This window comes from Aquarana catesbeiana, linkage group LG04, assembly GCF_042186555.1.
Source record: "Aquarana catesbeiana isolate 2022-GZ linkage group LG04, ASM4218655v1, whole genome shotgun sequence".
NCBI lineage: Eukaryota > Metazoa > Chordata > Amphibia > Anura > Ranidae > Aquarana > Aquarana catesbeiana.
In genome coordinates, this window is record NC_133327.1 from 542871518 (window position 1) to 542890873 (window position 19356).

A 19356-nucleotide genomic window follows, 5' to 3' on the forward strand; every position below is an offset into this window, starting at 1 on the left:
AATTGGAAGTTCTGGCTCATTATAGCCAACTTTGTGTTTAAATGAGGAAAGCTGCAGTGTCTGCATGCCTTCAGAAGTAGTTAACCCTTTGGGAGTATCTTACTAAAAATGTAATGCCTCTTGACAAGGATGTAACTTATCACAGACATCTGAGAAACTCTCACAATCACACCAGCATGAAATGACACTGCATTTTTAATTTTTTTTTTAAAAACATTTTTAGAAAATTGTATTAACTTCAAATTGAAATGGAAAGGTATAATTTATTAAGATTAATTTGAGTGGGTTGGGTAGGAATTTTTAAGCTATATTATTATATATTTATTTTTATAAAAGTGAAGTTCTCCCTAAAAGCTGAACTCTAGGAAAACTGCTAAATGCACAGGTGAAATCCATGAAGGGGTGCATTGAGAATGGTTCTCAGGGATGAAGGGCAACAGGCTGTTTGGCCCCTCCAGAGCCCAGGACGGTTATATGTGCACCAGGAATTCTGAGGATGGAGTTCCCTGTGGCATCATTGTCAACTCTTGCGCTTAGGCCGGCCATACACGGGTTGAATTCCGAAATAAGCTTTTCTAAAAAAAAAAAAAATCTAAGAATTTTCGTTCAAATTTCACACCATTAGTGTGCCGCAGCAACAGCTGATTTCCATGTGGCCATCAAATTTGAGTGATCGGGCATGTTGGAAATGTTTTGAAAAACGAACAAATTTCTAATCAATGTTGAAGATGTCTTAAGGAGAGAGGCACAAAAGCACATATTTGGTATGGTTGTCCAATGGTGAAGGATTTTTGGCTTAAGATATTTGGTATTTACCGTATAATATCAAAATCTGAAATACAATCAAAATATCAGTATTTCAATATTATCTATTATTCCAGGATCAATGAAAGCTATCAAGGCAGATTTCTTACGCCCTAAGATAATAGCAGGTTGGACAATAATAGCTCGAAATTGATGAAAAGCAAAGAGCCCTACAATAGTGACCTGGCCATTTTGTAGATAGGCAACTCTCTCATATTGATTAGTGGTCCCAAATTAATAACTACTGCAGTAGGGAACAGACACAAAAGATACACTCTGCATCTTTCCAAATAACTGTTCTGCTTTATTATGATAACAAGGGGGCGTAACATAGGCAGACTAATTCTAATCAGGACTCGAGGACAGTGAGGGCAGTGTGCAATACATACAAAATAGAATACAATTATATACAGAACTTACAAATTTCCTTTACAATAGTAGAATGGGTTTGTGAGATGATGCAATCCATGGAGGAAATGATTATGTTTGAGGAGAATTTAAGTAATCAAACTCAAAAAATATGGCAACAATGGGAAGAGTTTCGGACCTTGGCAATTTTTATACAATATCCATGAAACATGACCGTATCCCCCTTTCTTTTTTTTTTCTTTTCCGGGTATTGTTCTAGTTATGTTCTATATGTCTAGTGATGAATGCTTAGTGAAGAATGGAGGTTTGATTGAGTAATGAATGAATTGCATTGGTATAGGTATCATATATAAATGATATAAGATGATGTGAAAGATGGAGAATTGGAAAGTAGAAATTAACATGGGATATTGTTTTCCTTTGTGGAGGATCTAGTACAGCATCCAATTTCATAACATGATTAATATGCATGTATATGTATTTGTTTAAACTGTTTTAAAAATTAATAAAAAGATTAAAAACAAATTTTTAATCATCGATGGGAGAATCATGTGGGAAATGAAAAAAGAAATGTGCATGAGCGCAAGAAAATTCCCGGAAAGGAAAGAAGATTCCTGGTCACGAAAATTCTTTTCTGTAGCAATATGAGGTGAAATTGAAGGCTTGGTTGATCGAATTTCAGAATCAATGGTGGCACCATTGGATCACAAACACAGGAAATTTCAGCTTTTTGAAAGAAAATTTGTTCAGAATTCGAACCATGTATGGCCTGCAGTCCATCAAATTTAACGATTTGTAAAAGTGACGAAGGTAACCATTAAGTATTTTATTTTGCTTAACTACTATCGATATGACTGACCTGGCACTAACAATGTTTCCTGCATTCAGTTCAACCATTTCTTCAAATCCCACTGCAAAGATGTCTGGAGGGTTCTTTTCACCATCTACAAATGGCAGAAAAACACACACATACAATTGATTACCTAATAGAATGCATTTCATATACCAGCTTAAACAGACAGTAGGCATCAACAATAGAAGCATACAAATAACATGGGAAATTCTGTAAAATATTCAAAGTTGCATTTTGACTGTTTAGTATATCTTGAGACATATCATGTCTGCAAAGGCAATATTTCAAGAGCACTCATCCCCTAAAAGAACTGCATAATATTTGCTCTATGCTGTGTTTTGTACTGAACAGCAGCTGGAAAGGGACAACTGGTTTATCTGGGATTGTGCCATCTCACGCTGGTGGGCTTAGCTGAGCTCCAGGATTATGCTCAGAGAAGAGCCTACTATTCATCCTTTGGATAAAGGAATCAGACATTTGCAAATACCAAGAGATTTCACATTATCGCTTTAGCTCACCCCCTATTTAAAGTGGTTGTAAAGCCTAAACATTCTTTAAAAATGTTTAGGCGTCAGCATCCCCCCCCCTCTCCCCCCCCCAGGAGCCATTGGCTCCCAGTGCTGTCAATCAAAGACAGTGAGGAGGGAGTGGGGGCGGGCCAGAGTACCGCTGTCTGTGTCATTGGATGCAGCTTTCGACGGGGCACTAAAGGGGGGAGGGGCCAGGAGCGTCAGCGGGGGACCCGAAAAGAGGAGGTTCATGGCAGATAAGTATAGACATGTTTGTTATTATAAAAAAAATTACCTTTTTCAATCACTTTAAAGACTTTTTCTTAAATGGTCTCTAAACAGCCCTTAAATATAATTAATTCAATCCACTTAACAGAGAAGTATGGGTTGTTTTTTTCCCCCAAATTCATACTTACCTAGGTGGATACAGCATTGGTCCCATGCTGCATCTGTCCCCCGGCGCCGCTAACACTGAGAACTGAGCGATCAAACACTGCTGAATGCTCGGTTCTCACAGCCCCATGAGCAGAGAGCTGATGACTGTCAGTCACAGCTCTCTGTCCTGCCCCCTCCTCGCTCCCTAGAGCGCTGGGCTGTGGAGGGAGCGGGAGCGGCTGGCTCAGGCTCTCAGCAGCCTGCTGAGAGCCTGAGCCGGGTGTCGGTCCAGGGATCTGGGCGGATCCCAACTTCATGGTCATGATGACGAGGTGCCTGGACCGACTCTGACGTCAGCATAGAGTGGATCACTCTCTGCTGAAAACGGGTCACAAGAGTGCAAAGCGAACTGCACTACTGTGATCCATAGAAGTACAGCCAAACGAGCTTTGGCTGTATTTGTCCTTTAAAGAAATTTCTAAAATAAAGAAATATGCTAAGAAGAGGCCATTTGACCAGGTCGGGGACCTCCCAGGACTCTGGGTCTATGCCATTCCCTCCCATAGGAATTGTTCAACTCACAATTGAGAGGCTATGGTTAAATTCCACCGATATCTAGATGTTTACTGTATTTTTTATGTTATGTTACCATAATAGGTGGTATATAAGTCATATGATTCTATCTTAATTATTTTTGTATTGGAATATACTGCTTTGATAATTTAACATTAATCTGCCTATGTGACTGGCTATTTTGTACTTTGCTACCTTCTTTTTCAATAAAAACATTGAAATATAAAAAAAGACCATTTATCATTACCTTTGCCACCACATGTTTGTGGAATCATAGCTTACTAGCACAGAAAAACGTTTACATTTCATAGGATGTCTGTGCTCCTTATGCTGTGATTCCACTCACCAGCCAGACACTACTGCTATCCCTTGGCTGGCAAGTGGAAGCACCAATGGGAACTCTTGCTCTAGTGGCAATTGTCTTAGAGGAGATTTCCCCTTATTTTGAATAATTTTCAAATTCTTCCTTTTGTGTCCAGGGGGACAGGAAGTGAAGGTAATTCTCTCCAATGGGAGACCAACCAGCAAAAAAATAAAATAAAATCAGACAGGGGTTTGAACCATCCCTACTCCATCTAAAACTAGCAAAAAAAAAAAAAAAGTTTTAGCTTAGGACATACTGTAATGCACTAAAAAATTCAAGCTAAGTTGTTTATTCTTTAATAAAAAGTATACAGTGGGTGGTATCATTCAAGTTTCTGGACTTTTTTTTGTATAATATGATTGCATTGCTATTTTCTGATGTAAAATTCATAATTCAAGGGGATGGATTGGACATCCTTTATGGTCTTGTGGTCACTGGTCTTGTTCTGGCCACACAGGAGGTACTGTATGTTCTCTTTTGAGACTGATAAAAGATGATCCTCTTTTAGCGGGAGACATAAAATGAGATAAATATGCCATATATTGTGTACTAGTGCAGACTTACACTGGAAATCAGGAAGTCCAGATAGCTTAGGGGCATCAAGTAGCCAGTCCGTTAGCTCACTTGTGCCAAGGATGTTGCTACGGAACTGCTTCCCACCATTTACATTCCAAGTACCCATCGCCACATGAGTCTTTTTATAATTTGTAAACTCAAATTGCCGTTCTGACATTGCTTTTACCACACTGGGATTTACTGTAATACAAACAAATAACATATTTTAAAAGCTGATTAGGTCACATTTCAATTATGGCTTGTGTAACTTCTTAAAATGGCATCTGTACTTGTACGTGTTTAGTGAAAGGGACACTATGACAAATTAAGTGAATCTAGATCCAACAACAGTTGCCTCTCCTTAGATACAGTATATCGAGTACAATCCCTTTCACATGGGCCAGATCCAGCTTTTTTCAGCAGGTGATCCATCCATTCAAGTCCATTTACATCTGACTGCCCATAGAGGAGAATGGAGGGTCTGATCTGTCTGCCTGAAAAAAGGACAGGGGGACCCGATCAGACCTCTCGTGTGAAAAGGGCCTAAGAGTTGTCACCGTAGGACAGGAATCATGTTACTGGCTGAATCACCAGGTGGAAATAAAAGAAAAAACCTCAAATAGAAAATGATTGCAGCCATCACTTTCAAAGACTGTAAGCACCGGTGGAGTAACAGGACTGCAGAACAACTCTTATGCCGCGTACACACGGTCGGACTTTTCGTCTACAAAAGTCCAACGGACGCTGACGGACTAAAGCTGGCTGGTAATCCGATCGTGTGTGGGCTTCTCCGGACTTTCAACTGACTTTTTCAGCCTCAAATCCGACGGACTTTAGATTTGAAACATGCTTCAAATCTTTCCGACGGACTCGAGTCCGGTCGAAAAATCCGCTCGTCTGTATGCTAGTCTGACGGACAAAAACCCACGCTAGGGCAGCTATTGGCTACTGGCTATCAACTTCCTTATTTTAGTCCGGTGTACGTCATCACGTAAGAATTCGACGGACTTTTGTGTGATCGTGTGTAGGCAAGTCTGTTCGTTAGAAAGTCCGCCGCAAGTCCGTCGAAAGTCCGTCGAAAGTCTGTCGGACAGGCTGTCGGACTTTTGTAGCTGAAAAGTCCGACCGTGTGTACGCCCCAATACTCTTCATTTTCAGTGTGTGTGTGTGTGTGTGTGTCTGTGTTGAGGGGGGGGGGGTTCTGTAGTCCACAGAGATAGCTGCAAATGTTGCTAATGCTGCAGCAGAGACAGTGTACAAGAAGTTACAGGCTAACAATATTTCTAGTAGACGCAGCAGGTAAACTTTGGTACTTATGGGACTTATATAATGGAATGCTTTCAATGGTATATTTAACAGACCAAAAGACAGCAAATAATAGATGTGTAAATGTGTAGGGCTTACACACATTTTAAGCCTTAATTCGTGTTAAATAGTTAATTTGGGCTAAGTTGGCCCAAACAAACTATTTACTGCACTAACGTGTGCTTGCTGTATTGTCTGTATGTAGCTTCAAATACATACAGTATACAGTACTGTGTTCCGGCAGTAAGATGAGGATTTCCCGTTCTACTCCTGGAACAAAATAGAGTCAGGCTGAATGCTGCACAGCCATTTGTGGGAAGCTTTGTATTCTGTGAATGAATACAAAACTTCCTCCGATTGGCTGAGGCAGAGTTGGTGATATCATACGCCCACCTCTCTGCCTCAGCCAATCAGAGGAAGCTTTGTATTCATTCATAGATTTTGTTCCAAGTGTGGGACCAGAAGTAATTATCCAACTGCCAAAACACAGCACTGTTTACTGTATGTAGCTGAGGTTACATACAAGTAATACAGTGCGCTCAGCAATAAATCGTGTGCTTGGGCCAGGTTGGCCTGAAAGAACTATTTAAAGGGACATTAAATGTTGAGTTAGGCTTTAATAATGACTGATAACAAAATCCATCTTATACAACTTAAAAGGAGTTGTAAAGGCATTCTATGCATGAAGATGAAAAACCTTTTGTGTGTAGCAGCCTCCCCAGCACCCCCCAATACTTACCCTGAGCTCCTTCTCTATCCAGCGATGCCTATGATTCCCTCGGCCATCCAGGACTCTCCTCCTGATTTGTTGGGGCACAGCCGCGGCACCATTGGCTCCTGCAGCTGCCGCAAAGTCAGTTAGCCAATCAGGGGAGAATGGGGGCAGGCCGGGTCAGGACTCCGTGCCTGAATGGATACACAGAGCTCTGACTCGGCTTGGGTGCCCCCATAGCAGGCTGCTGGTCTATGGGGGCAGTCGTCAGGAGGGAGGGGCCAGGAGCAGCGAAGAGGGACCCGAGAAGAGGAGGATCGGGGCTGCTCTGTGAAAAACCACTACCGAGAGCAGGTAAGTGTAACATGTTTTTTTTTTTGTAGCGAGACTTTACAATCAGTTTTATTATCTGTTTTGATCAGCTTCTTAAAAACCTTCTCTTCACAGCTAATTCTACTGGTGGAGAGGATGGATTTTAAAACGTAAACATTATTTTTTAGTAATCAAGAACACTCACATTGCCTATATAGATCATGCATCCAGCAAGTCCACTGCATTCATTGGACTAATTATTGGTTTACATGTAATATTACACTCAGATTGTTAGATATACATTACCAAGAAGAGCGGCACTGTCCATTAACATCCTTCCTTTGTCTGCATATTCATCATTGTAGAAATCACCCATGAGCAGCAAATCAATAGCATCCTGCTTTGCACCATCAAAGAAGTTTGTCTGAATAGTCCTGGACACAGTGCGGGCCCCATCTTTAAGTTTTCCAACCTTTATAAAATAAGATTGACAGAAATAAGCATTACACGTAATGCTTTTCCCCAAATGTAACAACAGGACACCGTAATATTACACCACCATCGCTTCACATTTTCACACTACAAACGAGTTATACAATGCCTTTCTCGAGTGAATCCATTTGAGGTAGTATGGATCTTGCTTAGACGGATAATACTGCTAGGTTACATATGCTATTGTTAATGGTATAATAAATGGTAATACATTATATGAGATACAATCAAGTGCATCAATATCGGTTTTGTATGTGATCCTAGATGAATTAACCTCTTTTAATTTTCTAAAGACGCAAACCTTTGGTATAAGAAAGGACTGATTTCTGAAAAAAGACTGACTAAAAAGGAAATACCTATTTAAAAACAAAACAAAACTGTTTCCTGCTTTAACCACTTCAGCCCCGGAAGATTTTACCCCCTTCCTGACCAGAGCACTTTTTGCAATTCAGCACTGCGTCGCTTTAACTGACAATTGCGCGGTCGTGTGACATTGTACCCAAACAAAATTGACGTCCTTTTTTTCCCACAAATAGAGCTTTCTTTTGGAGGTATTTGATCACCTCTGTGGTTTTTATTTTTTGTGCTATAAACATAAAAAAATAGCGACAATTTTGAAAAAAAAAAAACAGCATTCTTCTACATATTTTAGGTAAAAAAAAAAAAATCGCAATAAGAGTATATTGATTGGTTTGCGCAAAAGTTATAGCGTCTACAAAATAGAGGATAGTTTTATGGCATTTTTATTATTATTTTTTTTTATTGGTAATGGCGGCGATCTGCAATTTTTATCGTGACTGCGACATTATGGCGGACACATCGGACACTTTTGACACTATTTTGGGACCATTGTCATTTATACAGTGATCAGTGCTATAAAAATGCACTGATTACTGTGTAAAGGACACTGGCAGGGAAGGGGTTAAACACTAGGGGGCGATCAAGGGGTTACGTGTGTCCTAGGGTGGTGTTCTAACTGTGGGGGGGGGCTACCTAGGACATGACAGCGATCACTGCTCCCGATGACAGGGAGTAGTAGCTCTCTGTCATGACACAAGGCAGAACGAGGGAAATGCCTTGTTTACATAGGAATCTCCCCGTTCTACCTCTCCACACCACAATCGCGGGCTGCCAGCGAACATCGAGTCCTCGGGACCCGCGTGCACGCTCCCGCAGTGTGCGCGCGAAAAGGCGGTAAATTTAAAGGGATGTACATGTATGCCCATTTGCCTGCCTGTGCCATTCTGCCAACGTATATGTGTGTGCGGCGGTAGGCAAGCGGTTAAGAACCCTTTCATACCTTTTCAATTCAATGTATTTTTTCCTTAATGAGTTTTCCTTTGAAAATTGTGCATTGTATATGGACATGGGCATACTTCTTGCAGCCCTATAGACTGTGACTGCTTCCCATCTCTCCTGTCAAGTTACTGGAATCAGCTATAGCCTACAGAACTGCAGGGAAGCAAGCATGCAGTCACTTCTACATTCGAAAGTGATTACTTTTCTTTTCAATAGGCTAGATATGCCCTGGAAGGATGATATTTATATTCTGAAATGTATTCTATAGTTCCAAGTTTTATCCTGCATACCTTAGCTTTGCCCTCCAGGGCTCTGCTTCCTGTGAAAATCATGCTCAGGTTGTGACCATTGACAGACCACATCGATTTGTAAGACTCTTCAAAGCGCTCTATCACAGACTTCATATCGTCTAAACCAAGACTCTCAAGTTGGGTCCGCAGCACCTACAAAAAGTTACGAATCATCAAAATCTGTTTCTGTTTAAACAACTTGATGCACCCCTGCTAAGCAGTGTGGCTTGATTTGCTGGCCCCTACATCACTACTGTATCCTGTAAAGACATGGGGTTGGCGGATCAAACCCCATACTGCAGAGGGGGACCAAGCATCCCACACCCCTGAAGTGTCAGATCCTGAAGATTATTCAGAATGTTTTAATTCTTTAAAAGAGCGAATATTGGAGGTGGGAGCAGCAGGACAGGTGAGTATTAAAGTGTTACTAAACCCACAACAGTAAAATCAGTCTGTATATGCAGTAAAGCATGCTTGTTATACTCACTGTGGAATCTAAAGGATTAATCCTCTGCATTGTGTAAAAAGGCTGTTTGATCCTGCCTTCTCTGTTTCTCTCCTTCTTCCACTGTACTCAAACCATCTCCTGATAGAACAGAGCCTTGGGGGCACTCTGCACATGCTTAGTTTTGTGCGTATTGCGAGAGAGTTTTTGTTTTCTTGGAAGCATTGGCACAGGGCCAATCAGCACTGTCTAGACAGAGGGTCAGGGCTCCTGCAGCCTTATAGAACATTCAGAGGGGAATAAAAATGTCTACTACAAGCTTTAACCAGACACTGATAGAAGTCACAAGACTGCTCTAACTGCTGATGAAAAAAGGTATTTAACTGTTTATATTTACTAAAATAATAGCATTTCCATGTTCTATGTACTATGGGAGACCAGATATAGTGAATACAGGTCCTGGGTTTAGTAACACTAAGTCTTTTCTTTGCAGGTAGACCTTTTTTGCAGACTTTCACTTTATTCTAGTGATATAATAGCTTTAAAGTGTTTGTGAAGCCAATATTTTTTTTTTCTATAGTATAGAAAATACGTTCGTCGCTCAGCTGACTGCCTGCTGGTCTCCTCTCCCGATGCGACAGCTGCAGGGGGAGGTGCTGGGAAACCCCCGCCGACGTCAGCTGAGACGAGGAGAGAAGAGGAGGAGACCGGCGGGCAGTCACGTGAGCGCCGAACTGCACTCTGAAGTAAGCTATTATCTCGCATTATTTTAGAAATGACATGCACTGGGGAGCTTACTTCTATATATCAGAGATAACTACAGAAGGAAAACGCTGTTATTTCTAGTGCAGGAGGGGAGGATCAGGGAACTGACAAGCAGAGAGGGGAGGGGGAGGAGGACAGAGGAGCACATAGGAAAACAGGAGGGCTGCAGCTGACGGAGGCACGTACTCTTACCACGGTGTCAGTGCTCAGCAGACATGATAATCGTGGTCAGTTTACAGGGGGGAGGGTATAGCCAGGCAGGAACAGCAAGGTATTATAGGTGATACAGGGGGCCAAATGACACAGCACAAGCACTGTGCTGTATAACATGCTTTAAGGGAACAGGATCCATTTTTTTTTTATAAACAAACGCTTTAAGGAATACAGTCAAAATACATTTTTAAAGTACATGTGAAAAGAAAAGAAATTGCCAACAATAGCTTTCCAGCAACTCTGAAAATTTTTTAATTATGAAATTACCTTAATTCAAGGTGAGAATCAGAAAAAAAACTCTATTAAGCTTGTAGGTCTCTACAGTACGTATTCAACAGCTTAGAAACAAATTATAACTATGCAGTGTCTCAAACATAACTTAAAGCATAACTAAAGACAAAACCTTTTGTTTTGTTTTTTTAATTTGGATGAAGTGGAGAGGATTTGGAGCCCCTGTCAATTTTTATTGCTGCCTGTGTCCCCGTTAAGGGGCTTTACCCTATTTGTCCTGTTTATCATATTCATTGAAAGTGAAAGTAAAGAAAATCCCAAATTTTGGAATTTTGTCCCAAGAAAAGTAATAGAGGGGAAATCTTTGAATGGGGACACTAATTCTGGTGACCTGGGGGTCCCCAAAGAACTTCCTTAATTTGCAGGGATTTCCTTCCACTTCCTGTTTGGCTACGGGACAGGAAATTAAGGGCAATTTTTTTTTCTATAATATGTATTACTGAACCTGAATTACCAAAATTTTATTTTAAGGTGATTGTAACCACCACATTTCTAGTTACAAGGTCTATTCTGATCAGGGCTTTTTTTCAGCTGGAACTTGGTGGAACTCAGTTCCACCACCTTTGGCTCAGGTCTTCTGCTCCCAGCTCACCACTATCACTTGTAAACACGTTTGGCTTCTGTGTTTACAAGTGACAGCTCGTCTCCCATTGATCTGTTACCCCGAGCGGCTCCCACTGAGTGCAGGATGGGGACAAGGGAGATGCAGGTGCCCAGGGTGCAGTGCAGATGCCTACACCCCTACTGGATGATCTCCCTGCAAGTGAGAGAGCCGGAGCCACCTACAGTGTGTGATAGGTACTAGAGCCGGCTAGGTGTTTCAGCTTAAAGCGGGGGTTCACCCACACCGCCAAAAAAAAAAAAATATTAAAAGCCAGCAGCTACAAATACTGCAGCTGCTGACTTTTAATACATGCCCACTCACCTGTCCCAGGGTCCAGCGATGTCGGCAGGGGACGCCGAGAACCCGCTCGGTTCTCGGCAGCTGCCGCCGCCAACCTAGGTGAGGGAATCAGGAAGTGAAGCGTTGCGGCTTCACTTCCCGGTTCCCTACTGCGCATGCGCGAGTCGCGCTGCGCGTCCCTAGTGGTCCCCGCTCTCTCCTGGGAGCTGTGTGTTCCCAGCAGACAGCGCGGTCGGGACGGGAAGAGGCATAGACTCCCATGGGAGTCTATGCCGGAAGTGGGTGCAAATACCTGTCTTAGACAGGTATCTGCACCCCCCTCCCCCCTGAAAGGTGCCAAATGTGACACCGGAGGGGGGGGAGGGTTCCGAAAAGCGGAAGTTCCATTTTTTTGTGTGGAACTCCGCTTTAATACAGCAACAAAAGTACGACACATGGAAGATGGTGGCGCTTTTAATGAGGTGAAAATATGAGGCGTTGGAGGGGGGTTGCATGTAGAGGTCAGAGCTGAGAGAGGGGTTGAAGTGAGATATGGAGGAAGGCTGAACTCCCAACTCTGCACTTGGTACCTAAAGGGCCACTAAATACCAGGAGTGCATTGAGATCCTCCCACTGTTAGTAAAATTTGACCACACCTACTATTTGGTGCTGTTTGGAGGGTGTGTGGGAGTTTGGGAAGTCGTGTTCTGAGTACCTGCACCTATTTTCTGAGAAAAAAAGCCCTGATTCTGATAAAACATCAAAAGAAATACCTACCTCAAGTGCAATGTAGGCTTGAACACCATTTGTACGATGCAAGCAGTCTAGACAATTTATTCGAAAGGTTCCCTTCTGCACTCTGTTAAGAAACAATCCCTAGATCAATCAACATCATCAAAAACCTTTAGGCACTTGTATACTTTATAAGAGCTCTTGTCCAAGGAAACACTTTTTCAAAGTTTCTACAAACAGAACTGTTCAGTTCTCCAAATATTACCAGTGAATGCTAAGGTTCTCATTTAACCAGGTGATGGTAAGGCTAGTTGTATTTACTTATACGCAACTGGACCTATCCTGTAATGTTGGAAACTTAATGCCACTCATCCAAGTAGCTTCCTTACTTCTGATGAGAATGGAGGATCACACGTCTTCAACGTTACAGAACAAGTCCAGTTAAAAGTGACTAGCTACTATTAGCAATAACCTATCCACAATTTTGCCTCAGCTTCTAAAGCTCAGACAGTTAGTGATATACCAACTAGCTATTCTACTAGATACTCATAAATATTTATTAATGCTCATTCTGCTGTAAAACAGTGAAGTGTCAATGGGAGCCATGCTGTGATAAATTCATACCTTACCATTACATTTTCAAAACAGAACACAGGAAAGCATCAAAATATCTATATACTTACACCATTCCAGACTGGAAAAAATGTTTTTTTTTGTTTTTTTTTACTTCCTTTTACCTTTAAATACATAGCCAATAAAATAATGTTCAAAAGGCTGTGTCTGCAAAAGACTATATGCATGGCCCACTCCACAAGATTAAAATTCCCCTCTATATTACTGTATGAAATGACGATAGAGTTATTACTGTTACGAATTGTTAGAAATACCAAAAGCACAACTCGCCTTCGAAACTGCCCTTGCTAGCTCAAACAAACACAGAGCTTTGCTAAGGCAATTCTAAAGCCTAGTACTCACTGCAAGTTTTTTTTTCGTTCAACCCAGTGGCTGAGAGCACTAATCGGGAGCTGGTCGGCAGACCTTTTCCAGTCATGCCCCTTCGACAGGAGCCGGCCGTTCCACTGCAGTACACATAAGCCAAATGTTGGCCGGTTCAATAGAAACGTTCAATGCTGCCTTACATTCGGCACATGTGTATGGGGCTTAAAACCATGATCATAGCTTTTCCTACCCAAATTCTATGTGGCTGGAAATCTAGCGTAACAAGATAGTTTTCATTTTGCCACAAGGCAAAAATTACTTACCGCTTAGTTAGGTTTTCTCCTTTTGTAAAGATCCCAAACTCTTCCAAGTTTAGCTTTAACTGGGGTTTCAGTAAGTTTTCCAACTTCTCTATCTTTCCTCCTTTGACAATCTGATGGTAATCAAAATTAATCATTGGCACATCCTCTGCATGCTGAGATGCCCAAAGTAACTTCTAAAGACAAGGAAAAGTATAGTTAATAAAACCTGTGCATATGAAAATAGCTTCACAGAAAGAAAATGCCAAATAAATTATGTTTAGGGAACCAAGGCCCGAACTTGTTAATTTTATTTTTGCTATAAGGCGCCTTTTTCTATTTTGGGCTTTTGTCTCTCTGAACATTTGATATCCACTCCTTGACCTCATTATTGAACTGTAAAACTATTGCTGTTTACCAAGTATACTGTATTTACCAAGTGTATTGCATAGACAACTTGCATCAAAAACTACACAGTTTGACTTTATTTGACCATATAATAACCATTTTAAATATGCCCAGTCTTCCCTGGGACCTGAAATGTAAGATAACCATGCAAAATTTAAATAGCTTAGAAGATAACATGGTGCTTAAACAATAGGTAAAGCAATCAACCATCAGCACACAGGTTTCCAATAAACACAATCATATAAGTTGCAGTGGACTAGTATCAGAGCCAGATACACACAGGTTACATACGCTGCAAACGTTAGAGCGAGAGCAATAATTCTAGCACTAGATCTCCTCTGTAACTCTAAACATGTAATCTGTAAACATTTTTAAAGCGTTGTCTATGGAGATTTTTAAGTACTGAAATTTGGCGCCATTCCACAAGTGTGTGCAATTTTAAAGCGTGACAAGTTAGGTATCTATTTACTCAGCGTACCATCATCTTTCACATTATACAAAAAAAATCAGGCTAACTTTAGTATATTTTTTAATTCATAAAACAGTTTCTTTAAAAAAAATTAAAAAAAACGCGTTTGAAAAATTGCAGCACAAATAACGTGTGACATAAAAAGTTGCAATTTTATTCCCTAGGGTGTCTGCTAAAACAATATATATAATGTTTGGGGGTTCTGAGTAATTTTCTAGCAAAAAAATTATGATTTTCACATGTAGGAGAGATGTGTCAGAATTGGCCTGGGTGGCCAATATATACAAATAATTATTATATATTATTTTTAAGGTAATTTTAGTATATTTTCAAAAACTGTACTCAAGCAGGTGGCTTAACCACTTCAGCCCCGGATGATTTGGCGGCTCAATGACCAGGCCATTTTTTGCAATACGGCACTGCATCGCTTTAACTGACAATTGCGCGGTTGTGCAACTCTGTACCCAAACAAAATTGTCGTCCTTTTTTTCCCACAAATAGAACTTCCTTTTGGTGGTATTTAATCACCACTGCGGTTTTTATTTTTTGCGCTATACAGCAAACAAAAGAGGAGCGACAATTTTGAAAAAAAAACACAATATCTTTTTACTTTTTGCTATAATAAATATCCCAAATTTAAAAAAACAAAAACGAATTTTTCCCTCAGTTTAGGCCGATATGTATTCTTCTACATATTTTTGGGAAAATAAAATCGCAATAAGCGTATATTGATTGGTTTGTACAAAAGTTATAGCGTCTACAAAATAGGGGATAGATTTATGGCAATTTTATTATTTTTTTTTACTAGTAATGTCGGTGATCAGCGATTTTTATTGGGACTGCGATATTGCGGAGGACACATCGGACACTTTTGAGACCAGTGACAATTATATAGCGATCAGTGCTATAAAATTGCACTGATTACAGTATAAATGTCACTGGCAAGGAAGGGGTTAACACTAGGGGGCGATCAAGGGGTTAACTGTGTTCCCTAGTGTGTGTGTTTTAACTGTGGGGGGGGTGGGACTGACTAGGAGGAGGAGAGAGAGATCGGTGTTCATACTTAGTATGTTTTTTGTTTTCTTATGATCATGACAGGTGAGGCTCTGCCTCACCTTCCTCCCCTGACTACACATCCCTGGTCAATATATACTTTATCCCCTCAGGGGTCAAACATCTAGGAGTTATCCGAATTCTTCCTCTCAGTTACTACAGGAATGTGCAAACCAGAGGGAAGTATTATGGGTTTAGTATCATGGGTCCTCGCAGTACGCAGTGACATAGGTAGGCCCCATTGTAATCTATTGTCTGTGCCTGATCACCCTGTACAAAGGTTTACTCACATATCGCATGATTGAAGTCATTAAAGGATAAGTGCACCCCTAACACTAAAATCTCATAACATCTCAATACATACATCCATGAGCTAATACTGACCTATCTAACCCTATAAAGAAGAAATCAGAATACATACCTTTTTTGAAGCAGATCCGACCCGATCCAACGCTGAGCTGTCAGCTGCTGTGGAGGCGGGAGCTGAGGATACTGCCAACAATGGAAGCCCCATAGTATTTCTATGGGTGACGTCACTTACCATTCATTTCCCAGCCGTTGTCGGCTGTGTCTTCTGCAAGAGCTTCCGCCGCTGGAGACCAGACCGAATCAGCTTCAAAGAAGGTATGTATACGGATTTCATCTTTATAGGGCTAGATAGGTTAGGCTTATATCATGGATGTCTGTAGATTTAGCAATTTTGGTGTTAGGGTGGACTTATCCTTTAATAAGTAAACTGTAACTTAATATTTTTAACACTGCGTGTAGGTTATTATACATTTGCATCATATTGGGAGGTTGAATTAAATCTGCATAGACTACTATTTAGTGTTATGTTGAATAGCATAACTGGGGTATTTACCCCCCCCCCTTCCCCCCCGCTCATATATTGTAATTGGACTTTCTAGAAATACTGCTCATATAATAAAGAGAACAATTATAAATGAGAGAGCTCAGATAAGGATTATATTAATTTCTTTTAAATCAAATCTAACGATGCATTTAAAAAAATGAAAACATGTTAGCCCCGTCCTGTCCACAATCCCTATGTTTATGTTCCTCAGCATAGTGCCCCAAGGTAAGGGTATGTTAATAAATGTACTGTGCTCCTTTTGATTGCTATCAGCTGAAACTGTGTGTCACAAATCTGAGTGGCTCTTGATCATATGATTATGTCAGCTGTGATATAGTGTTCACATGCAGACAGGAGGATTCATTGGCAAATTAAACAATCAGCCTGAGTACTATAGAGAGCAAGGGTAGGCAACCTGGGGCCCTCCAGCTGTTGCAGAACTACAAGTCCCATCATGCCTCTGGGAGTAATTGTAACTGCCAGCCTTGCAATGCCTCATGGGAAATGTAGGTTGCCTATCTCTGATATAGAGCATGCCACTACAGCCTGAAGGTGGCAGTGTGCATCTTTTTAAAATGAACTTGCAGATGCAATTACAGTAAAAAAAAAAAATAATACAAAAAAATGACCCAAAAAAATTTTCATTGCTGTCCTAACATAAAAAAAATAAGGCCCCTTTTACACTTATACGACTTGTCCCACGATTTTGTACTGCAAAATCGTATGACAAGTCATTCTCCATGATTTTCAATGATTACCATTCATATTGGCACGAATTTAAGTCGTGCCGACTTGAAAGTATTCCCTGCACTACTTTGGTCCAACTATTATGCGAGTTGTACCCCATAGACCTCAATGTTAAACCCTCAAGTAGTATGCAAATCGTACCTGAATAATATAGACACGATTTCAGTACGACTTTGTAAGCACAAGCCTCGCGCCATGTACAGTACCTGACCGCGAGATTGTGTTTCTCGCCGACAGGGTACTGTGCATGTCGCGCTGGCTCGCTGATCGGGAAAGGAAAACTTTTTTTTCCTTTCACGATGAGTGACAAGCAGTGCTGACAGCTGTCTGGTATGAATCATGAGGGGGAATGCCGCGCCAAGTTTTTAATGAAAAAAAACGGCGTGGGTTCCCCCCAGGGGCATACCAGGCCCTTAGATCTGGTATGGATATTAAGGGGAACCCCCTGCGCGAAAAATCGGCGTGGGTGTCCCCCCAAAAATCCATACCAGACCCTTAGCCGAGCACGCAGCCCGGCTGGTCAGGAATGGGGGTGGGGACGAGCGAGCGCCCCCCCCCCCCCCCTGAACCGTACCAGGCCGCATGCCCTCAACATGGGGGGAGGGTGCTTTGGGGAGGCAGAAGATCAGGACACTGGGAGGAGACGCCGGAGAGACCCCCGACGTCGGAAGAAGACCCCCGAAGTCAGAAGAAGACCTCCGGAGCTGCCTAATAAATGACTTTTAAAACCTGTGTAGTGTGTTTTTTTATTGACACTTTTTTCCCTAGGTGAATGGGTAGGGGTACCATGTATCCCATACTCAATCACATAGGGTAGGGGGCCGGGACCTGGGGGCCTCCTTATTAAAGGGGGCTCCCAGATTCCGATAAGCCCTCCGCCCGCAGACCCTGACAACCAACGGCCAGGGTTGTTGGGAAGAGGCCCTTGTCCTCATCAACATGGGGACAAGGTGCTCTGGGGTGGGGAGGATTTCCTGGATTCCTACACACACACAGAGCCATCTCCTGGACCCAGCCGAACAGGGGTTACCAGCATCTCAGCATGCACAGCGTGATCGTTGTCCCACGGACAGTGTACTATTTACACATGCCTGCTTTTATCTACCCGATGTGAGTGGCTGCGGTGCCGACATCACTGGACTCCAGGACAGGTAAGTGTCAGATTATAAAAAAAAGTCTGCAGCTGCAGTATGTGCAGCTACTGGCTTTTATTTTTTGCAGCGGTGGGCGGACCCCCGCTTTAAGTGTCAAAAATGTGTTGCTTCTCTGTCAGTGTAATAAAAATTGACATGCAAAATCAGTAGGTTGCAGACAGGCATTTTTTTTCAACATTTTTATCTGAGAAAGCGATAATAAAAACAAATACAACAAAAATTCTTAATGTCTTACCGTTATCTAATTAATTTATAATACATACATATAATAATACTTCAGGTTACCAAATGTATCAATCTATTTACAGAATATGGGCCTGCATACTACCTTAAAGGCACGGCTTAGAACCTCTTCTCCTGCTTTGCTCCTCAATAGATTGACAATTACTTGCTTGCCGTACTGTTCTTTTAATAGCATCATGTGTCTAGAAAAACAAATTTAAAAAAAATTAAAGAATAGTTTAGTATGAATATATAAATGCAATTAAAAAGAGAGTTACAACTAACAGCTAAAATCCGATTAGCCAGCTTGGTCAATATCCTTATATTTCTTTGCACTGCTTTTTATAAATAAGACCCACTGTTTCCACTAAAACACTATTAAAACTATAACCTGAATAGAGATGGTATAGCAAATTTAAACTGGTAAGCTGCTATATGTTACATTTTTTGTATATAGAAAATATACCTTAAGGTGGTGTTAAACCTCAGTCATGGAATCTGAGCATATCTGTAGTGTTTACTTGTCTCTCTTCAAAGCTCTAAGTGTGGTTTCTCTCTGGTGCTCGCTACTCAGCTATCAGGATGAGTCACTTCTGAGAAGTTTTCTGACACAAGATAAATGTGTGTCTGGAGGGAAGGGGAGGGAGCGCTCAGCAGGCAGCCTGTCTATACAGAACACAGTTCTTCTGCTGTGTGTAGGGCGGTGTGTACCTTTCCGCCAATCAGCTCTCACACACTGTTACTGCAGCCTCTCTGCCCCCTCCTCTGTCAGATGAAAAAATATTTTTACACTTTTCTGCCATTTCGAAGGGTTGTAAAGCTCCTTTCACACTTGTAAGACTCTAAAGTTGCGCTGACTTTGGAGTGTTATGCCGCGTACACACGAGAGGACTTTCCGGCATACTTGGTCCGGCGGACAATCCGACCGTGTGTAGGCTCCGGCGGACTTTTGTGAAAACCTAGATTTGAAACATGTTTTAAATCTTTCCGTCGGACTTTCTGACGGAAAGTCCGCTCGTCTGTGTGCTGGTCTGATGGAAAGCCCGCTCGTCTGTATGCTGGTCCAACGGA

The 19356-nt window shown here is 41.5% G+C and overlaps 1 protein-coding gene across 2 annotated transcripts in view; it reads right to left on the reverse strand.

Annotated features, from left to right (window-relative positions):
* SYNJ2 (synaptojanin 2) overlaps positions 1-19356 on the reverse strand; it is a 193114-nt gene that overhangs the window by 63132 nt on the left and 110626 nt on the right. For both annotated transcript variants that reach the window (XM_073627896.1, XM_073627897.1), the window contains exons 7-13: positions 18392-18488; positions 13404-13576; positions 12187-12268; positions 8813-8965; positions 7038-7203; positions 4412-4603; positions 2033-2117 (exon numbers count right to left, since the gene is read on the reverse strand). In XM_073627896.1, the coding sequence (XP_073483997.1) occupies positions 2033-2117; positions 4412-4603; positions 7038-7203; positions 8813-8965; positions 12187-12268; positions 13404-13576; positions 18392-18488 (948 nt within the window). The remainder of the gene's footprint in view (positions 1-2032; positions 2118-4411; positions 4604-7037; positions 7204-8812; positions 8966-12186; positions 12269-13403; positions 13577-18391; positions 18489-19356) is intronic.